The 19,586-nt window shown below is 36.4% G+C and overlaps 1 protein-coding gene across 1 annotated transcript in view; it reads right to left on the bottom strand.

The window, feature by feature from the left end:
* PLCZ1 (phospholipase C zeta 1) overlaps positions 1–19,586 on the bottom strand; it is a 52,845-nt gene that overhangs the window by 17,062 nt on the left and 16,197 nt on the right. The window contains exons 5-8 of the mRNA XM_061444641.1: positions 19,122–19,274; positions 9,623–9,853; positions 7,215–7,371; positions 5,494–5,610 (exon numbers count right to left, since the gene is read on the bottom strand). Of these exons, the coding sequence (XP_061300625.1) occupies positions 5,494–5,610; positions 7,215–7,371; positions 9,623–9,853; positions 19,122–19,274 (658 nt within the window). The remainder of the gene's footprint in view (positions 1–5,493; positions 5,611–7,214; positions 7,372–9,622; positions 9,854–19,121; positions 19,275–19,586) is intronic.

The following is a 19,586-nucleotide window of genomic DNA, read 5'->3' as shown; positions in this document are numbered from 1 at the left end:
ATGTAGATTTGAACAAAACCTAATATATTTTCTTTGTCCAGCCAGAACAATTATGGAAATTAGAGGAACTTAAAGGTGAGAAGGGTAAACTAGCAGGTGTAGGCAGGGTGAAAGGAGCTGAAGAAGGCAGATGCATGACATACATAGGAGAAATCTGAGTCCTGTGAACAGATTTAGGAAAGTGGTAGAAGGTATCTGGAGGGATTACTTCTGTGCACGGGGTGCAGAGTATAATGGCAGGGAGACAAGGGAGAGTACGTGGGCTACATGGACACAAGACAGACACAAAACTAAAAAATCTATCTGGAAGGACATCAGCAGAAGATTCACTGAGTGGAACTCTGGGAGCTGCATTGTGAAGTTATATTTCTGCCAAACAATTATCTGAAACAGATTAGGGAATCAAGAATAGAAGTGACATGCCTTGGAAACAATATATATGGAGAATTGCTTATAACATCATCTTATTCCCGTGAGAAAAATGTTTCTTTAAATGAAGATGCAAATGATGTGACCAAGAGGGCAGATGTAACCACTTCCTGCATATTTTTAATTCTTTCAGAAAGGGGCCCAAGGCTCCTATACAGCAAAAATCAAATGTTTTTTACACTAATGTTTATTTTGACTTTTCATTAAAACTTACTCTGAGTCAACAATCAATGTAGTTATTCTGAAAGTCTTCAGTCCTGTTTGAGATCTAACAAATCGGTACTCTGCAGAGATCAGTGTGGAGATTTACAGGCTAGAAAGAAAACTAGTTAACTGCAGTATGATAAGCCTGAGATAAAATTCAGTTTTAAACTAAGTACCTCTGGCTAGCCATTCCTCTAAGCATGAAACAAACTTGCCAGTTTTTAATAGCAATGTAGATAGTATACGGAGAGTGAACCACCCCAGCTAAATAATCCAGCAATAGCATGACATCAAGCTAAGTGACGATCAACCACAAGGACAGAATATAATCAAACCAATTGCAAATGGTATTGGAATGGCAAGATACTTCCAGCAATAGCCTAGCCCAAGTCCAAATCTCTACTATCAATAAATATTTATAGTGACAAAGACAAAATGTAGACTAACTAGTAATTGTTTTATTCCTGCTGTACTTGTAAAACTATACCTCAAAGCAACAGTCAGGATGAGAAGCAGAATTTATAACAATGTGAGAATTATGGGGGTTCTGAGTACATTTCAGTTCTTTCATGGAACAGCCAGCACTGAGTGGCCAAATTCACATTATCTCCCTAGTCATTGTTTCCTACATTATCTCAACAGTGACACTGATAGAGTGATAGAGTTTACAGGTCATGGAAGGAGGGGCTGGCCACTTGGGAGGAATATAAGGCTGCTGCTAGAGGATGTAGGAAGGCAGCTAGGATGACTAAGGCCTCCTTAGAGTTAAACCCTGCTCCGGCAGGGGGATTGGACTAGGTGATCTTTCAAGGTCCCTTCCAATCTCTAGCATACTGTGATACTGTGATACTGTGAGAAGGGTCAAGGACAGCAAAAAGAGCTTTTTCAAATACATGGCAGACAAAACTAACACCAGAGGCAATGTAGGCCCACTGATGAAGGGGATGGGTGCCCTGGTGACAGAAGATACAGAGATGGCAGAGTTACTGAATGCCTTCTTTGTCTCTGTCTACTCTGCTGCAGGCAGTCCTGAAGAGCCCTGTACCCCTGAGACCTTAGATGAAGTCAGATCAACGGAGCGGTTTGCCTTAGTCGATGAGGAATGGGTTAGAGACCAGTTGAGCAATCTGGACATCCATAAATCCATGGGTCCAGATGGGATGCACCCACGGGTGCTGAGGGAACTGGCGGAAGTCATTGCTAGACCACTCTCCATCATCTTTACCAAGTCTTGGGAAATGGGAGAGGTGTCTGAGGACTGGAGGAAAGCAAATGTCACTCCAGTCTTCAAAAAGGGCAAGAAGGAGGACCCGGGTAACTATAGACCGGTCAGCCTCACCTCCATCCCTGGGAAAGTGATGGAACACCTTATCCTTAGTGCCATCTTAAGGCATATCAAGGATAAGAGGGTTATGAGGGGCAGTCAACATGGCTTCACCAGGGGGAAATCATGCTTGACCAATCTCTTAGCCTTTTATGAGGAAATAACACGGTGGATGGATGATGGCAGAGCGGTGGATGTGGTCTACCTTGACCTCAGCAAAGCATTTGACACAGTCTCCCACAGCATCCTCACGGCTAAATTGAGGAAGTGTGGTCTGGATGATCAGGTAGTGAGGTGGACTGCGAACTGGCTGAAGGAGAGAAGCCAGAGAGTTGTAGTCTATGGGGCTGAGTCTAGTAGGAGGCCTGTAACTAGTGGAGTGCCTCAAGGGTCAGTACTGGGACCAGTATTGTTTAATATATTCATCAACGATTTAGATGAGGGAATTGAGTGTACTATCAGCAAGTTTGCTGATGACACTAAGCTGGGAGGAGTGGCTGACATGCCAGAAGGATGTGCTGCCATCCAGCGAGACCTGGACAGGCTGGAGAGTTGGGCAGGGAATAACTTGATGAAATATAACAAGGAAAAGTGTAGAGTCCTGCATCTGGGCAGGAACAACCCCAGGTTCCAGTATAGGTTGGGGAACGACCTGTTAGAAAGCAGTGTAGGGGAGAGGGACCTGGGGGTCCTAGTGGACAACAGGATGACCATGAGCCAACACTGTGCCCTTGTGGCTGAGAAGGCCAATGGCATCCTGGGGTGTATTAGAAGGGCGGTGGTTAGTAGGTCGAGAGAGGTCCTCCTTCCCCTCTACTCTGCCCTGGTGAGACCGCATCTGGAATATTGTGTGCAGTTCTGGGTCCCTCAGTTCAAGAGGGACAGGGACCTGCTGGAGAGAGTCCAGTGCAGGACAACTAAGATGATGAAGGGAGTGGAGCATCTCCCTTATGAGGAAAGACTGAGGGAGCTGGGTCTCTATAGTTTAGAGAAGAGGAGACTGAGGGGTGACCTTATTAGTGTCTATAAATATATAAAGGGGGAGTGTCACGAGGATGGAGCCAGGCTCTACTCAGTGGCAAACAATGATAGAACAAGGGGTAATGGGTACAAACTGGAATACAAGAGGTTCCACTTAAACTTGAGAAGAAACTTCTTCTCAGTGAGGGTGACGGAACACTGGAACAGGCTGCCCAGGGAGGTTGTGGAGTCTCCTTCCCTGGAGACATTCAAAACTCACCTGGACACATTCCTGTGTAACATTATCTAGGTGTTCCTGCTCTGGCAGGGGGATTGGACTAGATGATCTTTTGAGGTCCCTTCCAATCTCTAGCATACTGTGATACTGTGATACTGATAGCACAGCTTGGGGTGGGGACTGCAAATGATAGAAAGTTTAGGCCTGAGGACTTCCTCCACTGCTTGTGGTCATGGCCACAGACATGGGAACAGCAGTCTCCCACTGAAAGCTGAGTCATGATGCTCCTTCTAAATTCTGTAACTGTAGGAGAGTATCTAGAGAAACATTAGGGGGTTAAATAATAATATGCATGTGCAAGATTAATTGAAAAAAAAAAGCACTGTTAAAACCATTTCTGAGATGGTAACTTGAAACAGAAGATATTCTGGGAGCTGAGAAAAGAAACAAGTGAAAAAGAAAGCCTGGAGCAAGGGCACACCTAAGCTCCAAATCCCTACAGGCAAAGTGAAATCTGTGCCCATCTCTGTACGAGTGTGTACCATAATATAACAAGGTGAGACCATATTTTTCTCTGAAAACATTGAGCCTATGGCAAATTGCCCTGCTCACCTGACAGTCTCCCTCAGATGGCCTTGATATGGAATCAAAGACAGAATACACATGTGGATGCAAAAAATATTGGTCTTTATCTAAGGCTGAAGAAGGTGTAGCAGACTGCCGAAGATGCAAATATCCTGTAACTGAGAATCTTTTAAAACAAAGACATGAAGGCAAGGTTGCCTCTAATGCCATTAAAAAGGGGGAAAGTGTTTACAGGTGAGAGGTTTTCCAAAGCCTGCTGAGTACAGAAGTCATGCTTATTTTTAACAAATCTATCTTGAAATTAAGAGAAACAAAATTATTGTTATTTCATTGCTCAGGAAATTAATACACTTTGTACTGGAAGTTAAGATACTAAACTTACACTGCATCTATACAATCACTGAAGACTCCCAGCTGTTCCTGGGTATTCTGCTGACCAGGAGCATTTGAGTGCTTCTTTGCAGTAGTATGTCATAATCTAGGAATTGTTGCACCAATATTAATTGTTGTGCCCCCATCTCCTGCATCTTTGCCTCTCCAGTCACACGAAACAATTGAAAACCCACACATCCTTTAGATGAGGCTTCCATCGCTGTGTAAAAATTCCTAAACCACACATATATATCTTTCCATTGTCTATTCTAATTCAATGCTATAGATCAACATTTGGAAAAAGCATATGCAATTGCATTACAACAACATCCGCTTTTAGCTAAACAGGCAGATGCTTCCTTGTGCTTGCTAAACTATAAAGAATGCTAGACCTCAGCTGAAAAAGAATTTCTTTCAAAGAGAAATTAGACAAAAAGAAAAAAGAAAGAAAAAAGAAAAAAAAGCAGAAGAAGCTACCATTGTCATTTTCTCTTCTAAATGTGCTCTATTTACACCTTAGCCACAGCTGACAAATAAGCATAGAGGTTATGGGATTTGATAGATAGAGCATGCAAAAAAATTATAATCTATTTTCATTTTTGTGAAAGGCATATTGTAATTTCTTTATTCTTTTTTTGGCAGCACAATGCCTAATGCAAAGCACACTCACTTTTTACCTCAAAACCTAAAGTAACATACTTAACATAATTTCAGCCCAAACAGACAGGGAGTAAAATGCAAATTATCATTTAAACTCTCCTTACAGACACCCATATTTAAATATCATAGATCTATTAATAAAGAAGGTGATAATACATAAAGAATAAAACTTTGGTTTAGCCGTTGAAAGCTGTTTATATATGTGTTTTTGCTACACTTCCATGAAAAAAAATAGTGTGTTCTTTAGTCTTAGGGCTAGGAATAGTGCAAAATGAAGTTCAAAGCTTTAAAAAGTTGTATTCTTACTACTGGTTTTCTTATTATCAAAAAAAAAAAAAAAGAAAAGAAAAAAAGAAGTAGTTTAAAGGAATTAATGCATGAAAATATACTGGGATATTTGGGGTAAGATATAGCTGTTTAACAGAAAGTGATATTTGGAATTACTTAGGGCCTAATTGTAACTAATTCCAAAAGTAAATAGATGAAAATAATATTCCCCTTAGTTATTACGTACCATAATTCCTGGATTCTAGGATAAAAAATTATTCTAGGATATGTTGACTGAAAAGAAAGTTTAGAAAACACAAAACGAAAGTGATACCACTGAGGGAAAATGTGTAACCCACATAACAGAAAAAAATACTAGAGGAAAAAAAAGAGGAAGGAAAACCATCATGGAAGGAAAACCAGCCTGGAATACAGTCTCTGCAAATGTACATACCCATTTGACACCCCACATTCCAGAACTCTTGAGGATTATAATTTGAAGAGGTTGCTCTTGTTCCTTTGGGATAGATCCTTGTAATGAATTTTGACGTATGTAAAACAAAATCTCTAGCTGAAAAACAGAATGATAAAACCTTGGTAAGGAAAACTTTATTAATAAAAAGATCCTATTTGAATAAATAATAATAAAAATGTAATAACCTGATCAGCAATGTTTTATTTTTATTTACACAATGAGTATATCATATCAATGTATTTCTATTTTAGGACATTTATATTAATGGTAATGTTTGTTAGTGTATGGGCCACTGAGATATGGCTAAAATCCTATTTTTAAACCAGAATATTTTGTGTATATTTGAATCTGATAGTATATCTGTGTGTAGTGCAGTCTTTTGTTAAAGTTTCAATAACCAAGAATCATTACTTTATGAAAATATTCTATGATCTTAAGGTCTTTTCCAATCCTAACTATTCTATGATTCTATGGTTCTATTTCTTCACCTCTTCAGTAAATGCATGATCTTTACTTTACATCCCACTATGTCCCCATGGAAAACTAAGGGACACAAAATAGGATAGTGGTAAAAAAGCCCATTCACTCTTTAGGAGTTCAATAGGAAAACAATCCTCCCAAGATGATCTTAACTTGTTTTGAGGTTTAAATAAAAAAACTGAATAATCTCAAGACCATTGAACAGTGCATCTCTAAAACACAATTTATTCCTTCAAAATCTTCAGATGATGTTAGCTATTCAAGTGAGTTTTTTTACTCCTAGCAGTTTTCCTTCACACAAAAGTATAAACTACACAGATGTGTAGCTCTAAGTACACTATCCCCATTTAATAATAAAAAAGGAAGCTTTACATTTCCAGGGTCATCACTCTGATCTCTTCCATCCTACTTTATGTTCAGTAGATTGCTAGAGGGACCAGAGAGGACTCTATGATAACCTGAAAAAAAGCCTACTGGTTTTGACACTGTTTATCACCATTCATCTAGTCAACCATTGAATCATCTCCACAAAGTGGTGGATGGCAGCTGAGCTGACCTTAAATGAATGGGCCTATGGCAGACTTCATTCTCATGGTCAGTGATGTCTGCTCCTAACATTCCCTTACGATTGCTGGAAGACAGATGGAGTTAAATCAGCAAAGGCTGCACTGTATTGGCTGCACAAATGGAGAAGCTCCACACAGATTGAGTTTTGAATAATCCAACATGATTGGTATGAAAGACCTGGACTAGTCGAACAAGCTGCCTGCTACGGGGTTTATTCTTTCCATCAATGGAGAATATCTAATTTGTGCTTATCATCAAAGCCAGGATTACTGCATGCCCAGCTCCAGGGGGTACTACAGGCTGTACATGGGAGGTAGGTGTGTGTGAAATATATTCCACACACTTTCAAGTTCCTGGACTGTTCTTGTCTCAACCCGTAGGAGTTGCACTCTTTCGATCCTCCTCCCTGCTCCTCCGGGAGCGGGGAAGGGGAGAGCCCCGTGGGGGGAGGCCCTCGACTGCTGTCAGCCCAGCACCAGTCACTGGGAGTGAGTGAACAAGCTATCTGGCTAGGGTTTAAACCACAACACAGTGTTATAAAGACAACCAAATAAAATTGGGCAGCATGCATTTCATAAAATTTTAACCCAATGCCTAAGCAGTGAACCATAGGCACATTGTAACTTTTATCTGATTAAATCAAAAGAAATTACCTGAATGTTTTACAAATTTTCGTGCTTGAACTTCTCCAATTGAATTATTTTCATAGCACTTCTGATGACTCTGGGAGTGCTCAAAGCTCACAAACTTCTCAGATTTGGTATAAATCACAAGGTCCGACAATGCAAGGGCAATTTTTATCTTTTCCATCTGATAATCATAGTATAAAATAACGGAAGAATAAAAGAATCACAAAATACACATATTTCATTATTACTAATTACAATTAAGAAGAAGGTATAATTTTAGATACAAAAAGCATGGAAAAACGTGTCACAATTAATGAATATTTGAGCTTAAAATATGACTTTTGGTACTGAGAGTTGACCCCAGTCAGAGACAATTAAGGTTGTTGCCTCTATGTTTATCATTGCAATTGTAGGGTGAAAAGAGTGATGCTTCCAATGCTTTCTAGCACAGTATTCTGTTGGATAGCCTTGTAATTTTCCTGATTCTGAGATTGGTATGTAAATTAATATAACTTTTCATGGCTTTTAACATTACTCATTAAAAAAGTATGTCCAACTTAATACTCCTCAAGACATAAAAGTACTAGAAAAGGTATTCTGGTAGGAAATATTTAAAGAAAAAGAAATCATAAGCATCTATACAGCAATAACAAAAACTCAACCAAAAAATATGGAATAACAGGCAAATCAATCATAGGTATGTTCCTCCAAGCATTGCTCTGAAATTAAGAAAACTCTGTTTTTAATCAAGATGGAAAATTCTTTGGCCAAAGTTTTTGTTCAGTCTTGTCTCATTTCCAAATCAAGCAAAAGCAAAGGCTGCTGTACATTGCAGTACACTGAAACTTTAAACCTTACCTCTTAAACTGAGGTACTATGTGACATCTTCATTTTACTTAGCATGAACTTGTGAGCTAATTAGTGGTAGTAACCAGCAACAAGCTGATGGTGCTAATAATATTTACATCCCATTAGAGCTTTTGAAGGCAAATTCTCCTCTGACAAAAGAGTAGGGATTGCCTGCTTATGGGTCTTTAGATACATAAAGTTCAAGTGCATTAATTATTCTGAGGATGTGTCCCACCAGGTGCAGTCAAAGTCTGTTGTCACAGAACTGAATAATACAACTCTCTAGATGTAGAAAGCAGTGACATAGCCAAAGCCAACAGTATCACTTAGGGTATTTTGGGTATGGATTCAAATGCTCTCCTACCCTTCAAGAGAGCAATAGAGTGAGACCGCAGAATAAATACTCCCACTCCAATATCATGGGTCCCCAGAAACCATTTTCTCTTCTGCCTGTGAAACATGACCAGATGTCTGTTGTTACTGCTGTTGATCAAGATGTATTATGGTGCATGTTCTGATCTGTAAGATGATGTTACAAATACATGTGACCCCATTATCTGGAAATTTGGCCTTCCCTGTTCAAAGAGGGCTTCATCCTTCCTAAGAATTTGTCCTTCCTATCGCTCTGTATTAGATGGAAAGAGAAAAAAAACAGAGATCTTGACCTTTAAAACACTTAGAGAAAACAGGCACAGAGGAAGAGACACTGACTCTCAGCAAAAACAGAGCCGTTGGGAGCATTGCCAGTTTACTCTCATTCAGACAAAGAGAGCATGATCTGCAAAAATGACTGGGTACTAGAAGCTTCCTGCCTGCTTAGAAACCTTGAACACAGCAGTTTGAACCTTGATGGAGCAACAGATTAATATGGCAGAGAATTACTATTTACTTGAAAAAATTAGTAAGCTCAATTTGACCATCAAAAAGAAGATTGAATCCAGATTTTACACTCTCTTTCAGAAATAATATTTAATGTTAAGTCTTCACAAGAGAAACAGACAAATACCTTTTATATTTTAAGTGCTTAAAAATGTTTTATCACAACCAGAATTCTACACCTAATTTCATGCATAAATCTAGAACGGAAGAAAATATGGGAATGGAAACTCTTCAAAGCTTCCACAATAGATTGGTGGACTGCAGGAAGAAATACTTCATTTTATCCTTCATCATCAGGAACTGTTGTCAGTGCTCTCCATGCATAGCTCCAGGAGAGCCTTGAGACCAATAAAGCAGTTGGGCAACTTCATTTTAGTTCTATTATGTTATTGAGCATCTGGGGCAAGCACAAGATTTGAAAGTAAAAAACATAGGTGGAGTTTAGGATGGGACCCAAGGGAAGGTTTGTTTTTCGCTTTTTAGTTGGATACTAAAATATGCTCTAGTTTGGAGTGTCTTGTCAGAATCAGGAAAACTCTGAAACCTTGAATTAAAATGTATGATTTCAAAATATATTGCTCTAAGTAATTTTGAAGCCTACTTTTTAATTTTTTACTCTCTTTTAAGATAATATATTCCTTCTTTGTTAAAAACAGCTGGCACACATCTATGTGTTTTCTAAATTCAGTTGAGACAAAAATTACCTTTGCTTTCTTTCTGGATGAGGCTGAAGGTGTACCTTCACCTTTTCTTTTTGAGGAATCACGCTGTGGGCAAAGAGAGGCTGTATCAGCACTGTCGTCTGCATCATCGGATATATTTTCAGATGCAGAAGCTTCCGCTGTCTCACCATGACTGTCTAAATCTCTCCTGAGCATACTTTCCTCAATTGTTCCAACTTTTTTGTTTTTTATTAGAATTTTGAATTTTAATGCCTGTAGAGAAAAGATTAAACAGTAGTAACTAGAATTATATGCGGACTAATTGCAGTTTTCACATCTAGTTGTTGTTTAATCCATGGTCAAAGCTGTTTATTAAGTATAATGAAGTGAGGTAACACAGTGAATATAAATACTGGTGGCAGAAGTCAAAAGCAAATAAAATAAACAAAATCTCGAGATCGAAGTATATATCAGAATGTGAATATCTAATCCCTTGACAGGAAAAAAATCTGTCCACCACACAGATAAACAAATGCTGAATCTGTAAGCAAAACTAAGGTAGGAAGTTAAGTATGTGCCAGAGATGATGGCCAGAAAAGACATAGGAGGTATATTTTTTTACTATGCATGAATTAGTTTTTCTTATAGATCTATAGACATGTATCTGATATTAATTTGATTTATTTTTAGTGATCATTGCAGCCTCTAAATATTTGGTACCTTTTTCTTAGTGCATTTGTGCACATCTGTCTAGCATACCAAATTAAAACTTTTGTTGTTATATAGTTTTGCAGTGGACCCTCATGTTGATCTTACCAGGTCAAGGAAATTAACAAAATTTGGTAATTTCTTGCCTAATCAGTCTCTCTATTTTTAAATGGGCATGTTTCAATTTCCACAATATAGAAGTGAGGGGGGAGGGGGAGATCATTAAATGTTATTATTTCTAGTAAGATGGCTTTCATCTATGCACCTGAATCCTGAGTATATATTTCACTTAGACTTATGAAGTAATATTCACAGTAAAACAGCTGTTATGTAGCAGACATTCATCTCTACCTCTGTACACAGGAACTGCCAGTGAGTAGCAGGACTTGCTTAGATTCTTGGGTAAAGTGGTCCACAAAAATATTCCAAAAATTTCATATGCACTAGTGAAAGGGAAGGCTGCACTACTGGGAAGGTTACAGAAGCAAGGAACAAATGCTTACACATTAAATAAAATATGCATTTTAAGGAATCCATTAAGTAAATATGAAAAGCATGGATGACAAACATATATACATCCAAATCTTCATATTACAAACTAGAGCTATAGGCAGAGAAATGGGCATTCAATTTGTTTATATTGCAGTCTCCATTGCTGATAATCTTCTTATCACTTCAGATCTTATATTAGTAGTTTGACAGTGTGCCACTGGAATGAGATAGCCTATGCTTAATACCTATCAGTGCCATGCTAGTGTAAGATTTGATTAGTCTGTCTGCATTGGTGATTCAGAATAAGGATGGCCTTTAACATTCCCTTCATTTCTTATTGATGCACTCTTTTTCTGTATTATTTTTTTCAAGAATTTTATATGAGTATTGGTACTCTTATTTTTAAAGAGCTCCTTTGCTTCTTCACATTTCCCAATATTTAAAAGCAATTCTATCCATTTTTGGTCTCGTATTTTGTTATTCATAGGTAAGATTTAATTCTACATTTTGGTATTTTTTTAAAATACCTTGTATACAAGGGATGGAAAACTTTTCTATGGATATATTACTGCCTCCTATATGTAAACTTCCTTTAAGGAAAAAAATTCATAGTCAGTGTCATCATATAAAAATGGGCCATGATGTTTTAAGTCAGATTGTTTCTAAAATTCTGTTTATGAACTGTTAGCAAAGATGTAAATACCCTAAAGTAACACAAATATTTCTTCTTTTTTTTTTCCTGTAAAGATAACATGTTAAAATCTCAAGAACAGTTACATAAAATACTCTAGCTAGAAGAAATTTTGCTATTTTTTGGCCAGAAGCAGGTTGCAATAATAGTTAACCCAAATTACTGAAAGTGAACCATGAGCTAAAAAAGACATACAACAGACTTCAAGCCTGAGCTTCGAACAGCTCTTAAAAAAAAAGCTTATAACAAGCATGTAGTTACAGAATCAATGACTATGTGAAATTAGAGTTCTAATTGGTAATAAGCAGTGTGGCATTTGCTTGTACAAGTGTCTAAATCTTTTAAGGAGATAATGACCTGAAACTGAACATTCACTATGACTTTTTTCTATTTTAAATATAAAATGCAAAATATTAAAAAATATATGAGCACTTAGTACTCATATATAAACTATAAGCATCCTAAGAAAATAAAAAAATTAAATAAGTGAAACATTTTCCTTGGGGATAATGGGACTCTAATGATGGCATAAACAAAAGACTGTAAGTACAGTCAATGGGAACAAATATTTAAATGATTAAATGGACAATTCTTATTTCCTGTACTAAATAAGCATCCAGTTAATGTGAAGTATAACATAATTCAGAGCAGCTGAAGTAATACAAGACTCTGGGACAAAATCACAAGTACTTTGGAATTAATCAGGCAAACCCACCTTCTGATCACTGCAATTAATGTAAAAAGGGACAAAATTCACTGCTCAGAAACACAGAGAACAAACTCTGGATTTGGGTCATCACTGTTAAAAACAGATTAACCCCTTATATAGATTCAGCATGATTTTCTCTCTTCTCTCCTGCCCAGCTTGTAGGTGCTAGAATCATAGAATCATAGACTGGCTTGGGTTGGAAGGGACCTTAAAGATCATCTAGTTCCAGCCCCCCTCCCATGGGCAGGAATCTTGCTGAGTAAAAAGTTTAAAATGAGTTTAAAGTTTTACATCATTTTCTATTTCAAAAATTAAATTATTGTCTTAAATACAGATATATAAGGTAAAGATGAGACACATTCCATGAAATCTGCCATAGCGGAAACTTTTCAGGAATTAACAAAATTTATCTTGAAAATAACAGGACACTATTCTTAAGTCCAGCTGTTAAAAAAGCAAAACAAAACTAAAAAACACCCCACAACAAAGACATTCTTTAATTAATCAGGAATAGAATCCCGCTTAGTAAAAGTATGAATAGATCTCTTTGTGGCAACCTTATAAATCACAGTTACTGAGATATTTCAAATCAATACCACCAGTAATCCCTTAGCTCTATTTAAATGGATATTAATTATATCAGAAATACCTTTTCATCTCTTTCATAACAAGTTTTCATACGACACAGTTATCTAGTAAGAAGTCCCCTACATTAAAAATTACAGTTCTTTGTTGTGCTGTGTAGTAGACACAAAATACATGAGAGGATCTTTCTAACTGTTATTTTATAAAAAATACAAAAAGGAAATATATGCCTAGAAGAGGAAATTGGAGGGGTGACACTGACAGCCTAGTTTTGTGGGTGAAGTGAAAACTTACACAGTCCTGGGTAAAAAAGCTTTCCAAGGAGCACTTTCCTTAAAAACTGTTTTGCAAAATATATTTCTCATTCAGCTACTGGAAAGAGTCCCACTCAGGAACCAAATTCCAAAGATAAAAGAATCAATTTGCTAATTGCTTAGAGGCTTGACCTATTATGAACCATTGGCAGCAAGTTAGATTCCATCGAAAAACAGAACCCTTAGCTGGCAATTCTTTGGCCAGTTTTACCTGAGGACTCCATCAGACGTAAGAGAAATATGAAAAAGCATAGACTTTGCCATCCATGCATCAAAAACACATCTGACCGTAGTCTTGAAGAAAGTTCTAGTGCAGATGACTTTACATTTGAGACTTTTAAGGAAAAAGAGGGGAGTGTAACTGCTCCACCAATGTGTTGCAAATAACACTATTAGCTGACCTGCTGCTCATGGCTCAAGAATCTGCAACTCAGAATCTGGGCAACTGTGGACAGAAATGTTTCTGAACATCTACGGTAATTAGTCATCCAGATCTGTAGTAAACATTAAAGATGAGTTGTAAAGCAACAGTAATTGCCACTTCAATTTCAGTTAACAATGCCTCAATATTTCTTTCCAATTCTGTGATAGGACACCTGCAAATAATGAAAAATTCCTAAGTAGTTCACGTATCTATCATGCCAGCAGTGTAAGGTAGTTTGATGTACTACAATGCAAAATAATTGAGGAACAAACATTCATCAAAAGCATCAGTGTGTTTACAATGTTTTTTTGTGTGTTATATTTGAGGCTTACTTGTTTCTTTCAGTATCTGTCAAACACATTAGAGAGTAAGGATTCAGCAGGCTAAATAAAAATTGATCTCATTTTTAGGATTCTAATATTTTCCAAGTTCATCTACACTGCATAGGCGCTGCACAAGACACCACATTCTGTCACTTTATATCAGCATAATCCAATACTGGTGCAATCATCAGGAATCTCTGGTATCAGTCAGCGATGTCAAATATAATTTAATGTGTGAACTGGCTCAGAGGACCTGATATTCCAGCAAATATTAAAGGAAGTTCATTAAGCCCTTTTAGAGACATCGTCACAGCCAAGACTGTGAGGAAAGGATTGTAGTGAGTCTGTTGCTTTGGTTGGCAGAATATATGCATGGGAAAGAAGTAACAGGGTAGATGCAGTAGAAGAGATTGGTGAAACTCAAGGGTGGCCTCAGTTTTGATAAGGGCTGTGTGAAAGAAACAGTGCAAAAGCCCTCTCTTTCCTTTACTCTACATGTCAAGGTAGAATTGTCTATTGGGATGCTGTAGAATACAGTAATATTCCAGGGAATTAACAAGACCAGTATAGTTAGCTGCAGAGTGAACATATAACTGAAGCCAAAGAATTGAAACATAAATCTTTCGCTGAAGTTTTACGGGTTTTGTGTTTCATTGCAAGAAGGTTTTGAAACACAGAAGAAAGAAAAAGGCGCAGAAAGCAATGAGATTCATGACCATCCAATTTTTTTTCTGGATCTCCTTGTGATTTTCTCTTAGGCATACAACGGTAGGAGACATCATGCACAAGCTGTGGTCCAAGGAAGCACCTAAGAATGGATTTGCTCTGCATTTTAAACCATCTTCCAGACACACACAGTCATCACATCTGGCAAAGGTGTAGCTTAAAATCTACTTAGAAAAGGAAGTAGGGGACTGATCAGACAACAGAGGAGAAAATAATTTCTATGGAGATCTCCAAATCTCCAAGATCTAAACAAGAACCTGTAATTGACAAATGTTTCTGTGAAGTTGTTTGGAAGAATTATGTGGCATTCCTCCTAATTTTCAGATAAGGGAACCATTTTATTCAGATCTTGAAGAACCTTGAGAAGTTGGCATTAAAAAGGAAGCCTTGCATGAGCTGCATTTACCCCTTCACAGCAAAAGAATAACAGCAGCTGACAGATGAGAAGGTTTCCAACCCAAGAAGCATAATGTTTCAGTCTTGTGTGACAGGGGAAGCTGGATGTTGAGAGTCCTTGCCAAAGAAATCTGAGAGAAAAAGGGAGGGCTGGTTAGCCCAGAGTTAGGTCTTTGAGGAATCTTATTAGCAGGTTGTTAAAAAAAAAAAACTGGCAAAGGAGGCAATAACACAGCTTATGAACACAAGAGGTGACAACTAAGTGATAATTAACTTGCTGTGACACAGTCAGAGAGCTCAAGGGACAGAAGGATGCCCATTACATTTATAGGTAGGTGAGACATATGGAGACATATGTAGCAGTAGAGTTTTGTGCTGGACCTCTAGGAACATTATTAGATTGGACTATTCTCCAGCAAAGCATATTATAAAAATGTCTCTGTGGCTATTATTAATTTCAACTAAGAACAAAAGACTTCCTTCCCATCTTCCTTGCTAAGATTCATCCAGAATTCTGGAAGGTGGAGATGAACTCAAGGTAGACAAAGATGATAAAAGAAGGTAAACAAGATTGTAGGGGAAATGGAAGTAATGCACTAAAACTCCAATCCCAATACCTTAATTTTGTAATTCAGAATAATTAAATTCATATCTATACACACACAGCCACAGTAAAGTGACTTGAAGTATATTCACCTTAATACTGAGCTACTTTAGTGTGACATCTATGTTGATTTAGAATCAAGATAAGTAAATATATTAGCATATAAACAATTTATCACCTACTTTCATTTTGTTTTGATGTAAGAGAGTGTAGCCGTCTAAAAAAAGAAACAACACTGACGACAACATAATTTTAAATAAATATTTAGAACAGAATTTAAAAGCATATGCTGTAAAACATGCGAAGGAAAAAGCCAATAACCTAGGTGAAAGGAACGCATGCTGGCCACAGAACACGTTGAACAGAACTCTACAAAGTAAAAGTAAATTAGACAACATGATTTCCTAAAAAAAAAAAAAAAAAACACAACAAAAAAAAAAAAAAACCTGCTTTTTGCAAGTACAATACTCTTGTAGCCAGGTAGACCAGTTTCCCTGCGTGCATTTGGGATAGAAATTTATTTTTTACTTTTTTATTTTTTCAAAACTAGTTATCAGGCTATTGGTTGTACAAACCTCTGAGCAAGTGTATTTACTGCATCTTAGCTATGCCGATCAACACTAACCCCTCTGCTGAAACAATCTCGCATCTGAGAAATTAAAATGAACTTTAATTGTCCTGATATTTAGTATATTTCATTACATTTACATTAGAAATCAGAAAACTGCTATGTTTAAATAACAGTATCTTTACTCTGTTATTGGTGTTAACACTTCTGATATATTTTTTTTTTTCCTGGGATGGCTTTATCAGTTGGGTTATTATAGAATCATATCAGATGTGAGAGTTTCTTCCCTATTCTTGCTAATGCTCCATCTTGCAAAAAGTGGAACAGAAAATTATGTAGGTTACAACTACAGTTTTTACACTAACCTAGCATCCTTCTCATGAACAACATTTTAAATGCATCATTTGTGGTTCAGTAAGATCACATTTGCATTGCTTAAAAGTAAAGCAGGCTTAAGACTAAGTTCAGCATCTGGCTCACTCAAAGGATAATAAATTTACCCAGCCCTTGAATGTGCACAAGGTCCCAAACTGTAAGGATGTGATGCCAATAAAATAATTTTGAGCATGGACTAAAAGTGGTTCTTTGAAAGGATGCTATCCAAAAGTCAAGATTAACACTATATTTGCAAATTCAGTCATAGCTACGTATTTCCATTGCAAAATAAAATCCTGATGGGTTTTCTTACATGCTTGATCAGAGCAGCTAAGAGAAATGGACATGATCCTAATTCTTGTTCAGTCTCAATGTAACAATTTATTAAAATCAAACTTCTGTAAATCAGCTGAGGACAGTGGTATTCAGGTAACTTTTACATCTTACAAAGATGTGGAACACATCTCACATAACTTTGAAAGATTAAAAGTCCTGTGGAATGAATCTCACCTGAACAGCATATATTTAAGGGAGGAGTAAGTATGGAATCCATCTATGCATTTGCAGACAAACTTGTACAGAGCAAACCTATGAAAACTATAAGCTATGCAAATATGAAGTATGAATTCCATGTGTCACAGTAAACTTATGGTAAGAGACATATTTCATAGAAAGTAATATTTATAAGTATCTGATTTAGTGAGTCTGTGATTCAGACATAGTACACTGATTTTTTTATATGGAGGTCATATGACCCTTAGACCTCTATCAGACTGAATGCAGCTATGCTTTGAGAAGCTTTAAAACAAACCGTCATGTTTAATAGTTTATACTTTTTTTCTAATGTATAGAACAGTTTTCAAGGATGCAAAATGATAGTGATATAAAAAATATTATGCTAAAATCTAAGAAAAAAAACTGTGTTGGCTTAGTGAGAAATTTAGTAAGATGTATTAAATATATTTCAACAACATTGTTATGAAAGTATAATAGTATGGTAATACTTTAGCAAGCCTTCGGACATATCATTTCAAGTGTTTTTTCTGTAATAAATCCTTTACAAAAATACATCTCTGTGTGTTGTCTTTCCTTATGACAGTGCTTCCTCACCACGTTTTCATTTGCATTGTTCCTTTTCAGCTACTTATTTAAAAAAAAAGATATAAAATATATCTGATATATCACTGATAACAGTGACAAGCCTAAATAACTATTTTATATGCCTGCATGCATTTGTGTTACAAGACATTAAAAAAAAAATTTTGGCCTTGAAAGAAAATTATGTGCAAAGACTGGAACAATAAGAATTTATTTCTTTGAGTTTACCATAAAATTTTCAACACCCATTTAATTGCCTTTTCTGACTTCATATCCCAGGTGTCTCAATCCACCAGGTGAGAAACACTGCCTTAGGGAGAAACACACTGAGAAGGAGTGCAAGTAACCAAACTTGATGAAAGAGTTTCAATTTTGCTGAAAATTGTTAACAAAAAAAAAATGTAGATTCAGGTTTCCATTTCAATAACATTTTTAAATTTCAAGATTTATTTTTTAAAATAAGGAACAACAAATAAACACACAGAAAGCCAGATACACTAAGATGTTCAAGGTGAAGATTTTTTAATTTTGGATCAAAGCATAATGTTGTTTAAAAATTGATACTTTGTCTCCTCTTTTAAAACTAACACACTGGAAGCCTCATTTCAGAGAAAAGGAAGAGGAAAGATGAGAAAAGAGGAGAGATGTCTCAGTTTAACCTCAAAATGTTGACTTTACAGGTCATCAGGAACTCTGAAGCTGTTCATTGTAATACAACATAATAACTTGAAAACTTGAAATCTCTGAAAATAAATTACTCAGGTGTTTGCACAGCTGTCAGATTCAGAGTTCAGATTCGGTAGTGCTTACTTCTACAGTCCTTTGCAAGTCATTCCCTGTGTATAAATCCACTCTCTTTAAAGGCAGATGCCATTTTCTGTGTTTAGGCTACCGTGTCTCCAATATAGGACTACTGTAGATGAACTACACTATAACTTAATTCTTAATAAATAAGTAATAATTTACTTAAAATAAAACCAGAGTAATTTCAGTGTTGCTACTCAGTTTTTAATATGCAGTTAATACCGTGTTAGTAAGTACGGTTCAAGAAAGCAAGGCATATTACTACAGATGCCACACAAAATAAACTTCAACACGCAACTTTACTTAATTTTTCTTCTATATAAAATAAAATTAAACTTTTAATGCATCCAAAACACCAGAAGTTGGTTTGATATTAACTAGAAGATCTAAAGCTTTGCAAAAATATTAGTATGTTAGCTTTTAAAAGAAAATGGTTCAACATTGTAGTAAAACCTGTTTTCCTTTAAACAAAAACTTCCATACATTGATAATTGATACACATGATTAACTTTTTACCTTTCCTTTTTAGTTTATGAAGTGATTTTTTTTGTGTGTGTGTGTGTGGTCTAATTATTTTTTGTTACCACTTGAAGTCTATATCAGACACCAGATGAACTGTTTTAAAAAGTCCGTTTCAGAAGATTTAAAACAAACAAACAAACAAACAAACATAAAAGCACAGTGGTTTCTTCCTCCTGTCTTACAGAGGGAAAAATGTAATTACCTCAGGAGATGGTAGTTGAGTCACCCTTGCTTCACCAAATGTTGAAGTCAGAAGTTTTTCACCTAGAACACTTTTTAAATAGTCTGCCATTACTTCCTGTTGCTGAGGGCTGCAGTGGTTCTCCAAAGACAGCACAAGTGGATAGTCAGACACCTGGAAATATAATTTAAAGGCTTTGTTATAAACAAATAAGAAAGGACTACTTGATTTCCCCACAATAACTTTAAAAAGTCCTCTCGATAATCTGTATTTTCCTTTATTTTCAAAACTTTCAGAATATAAGTCACTTGTTTCAGGTTAGTAACAACAAAAAAGCTCACAATATTTACAGACTAGAGAAAGCACAATTGAAGAAGGGAAAAAGTGCATCTTCAGGAAATTAAGAGGTGACTAAAACAAGGTTAAACACATACAGAAATGAAATAAAACAAAAACCAAACACCCAGTGAAATCAAATGAAAATCA

This window comes from Pezoporus flaviventris, unplaced genomic scaffold (genome assembly GCF_033815535.1).
Source record: "Pezoporus flaviventris isolate CSIRO_AGI_PZ_B2104156 unplaced genomic scaffold, CSIRO_AGI_Pfla_v1 ptg000002l, whole genome shotgun sequence".
Lineage (NCBI taxonomy): Eukaryota > Metazoa > Chordata > Aves > Psittaciformes > Psittacidae > Pezoporus > Pezoporus flaviventris.
Note: the sequence above shows the minus strand (reverse complement) of the source record. Positions and strands in the feature narration are given on the sequence as shown.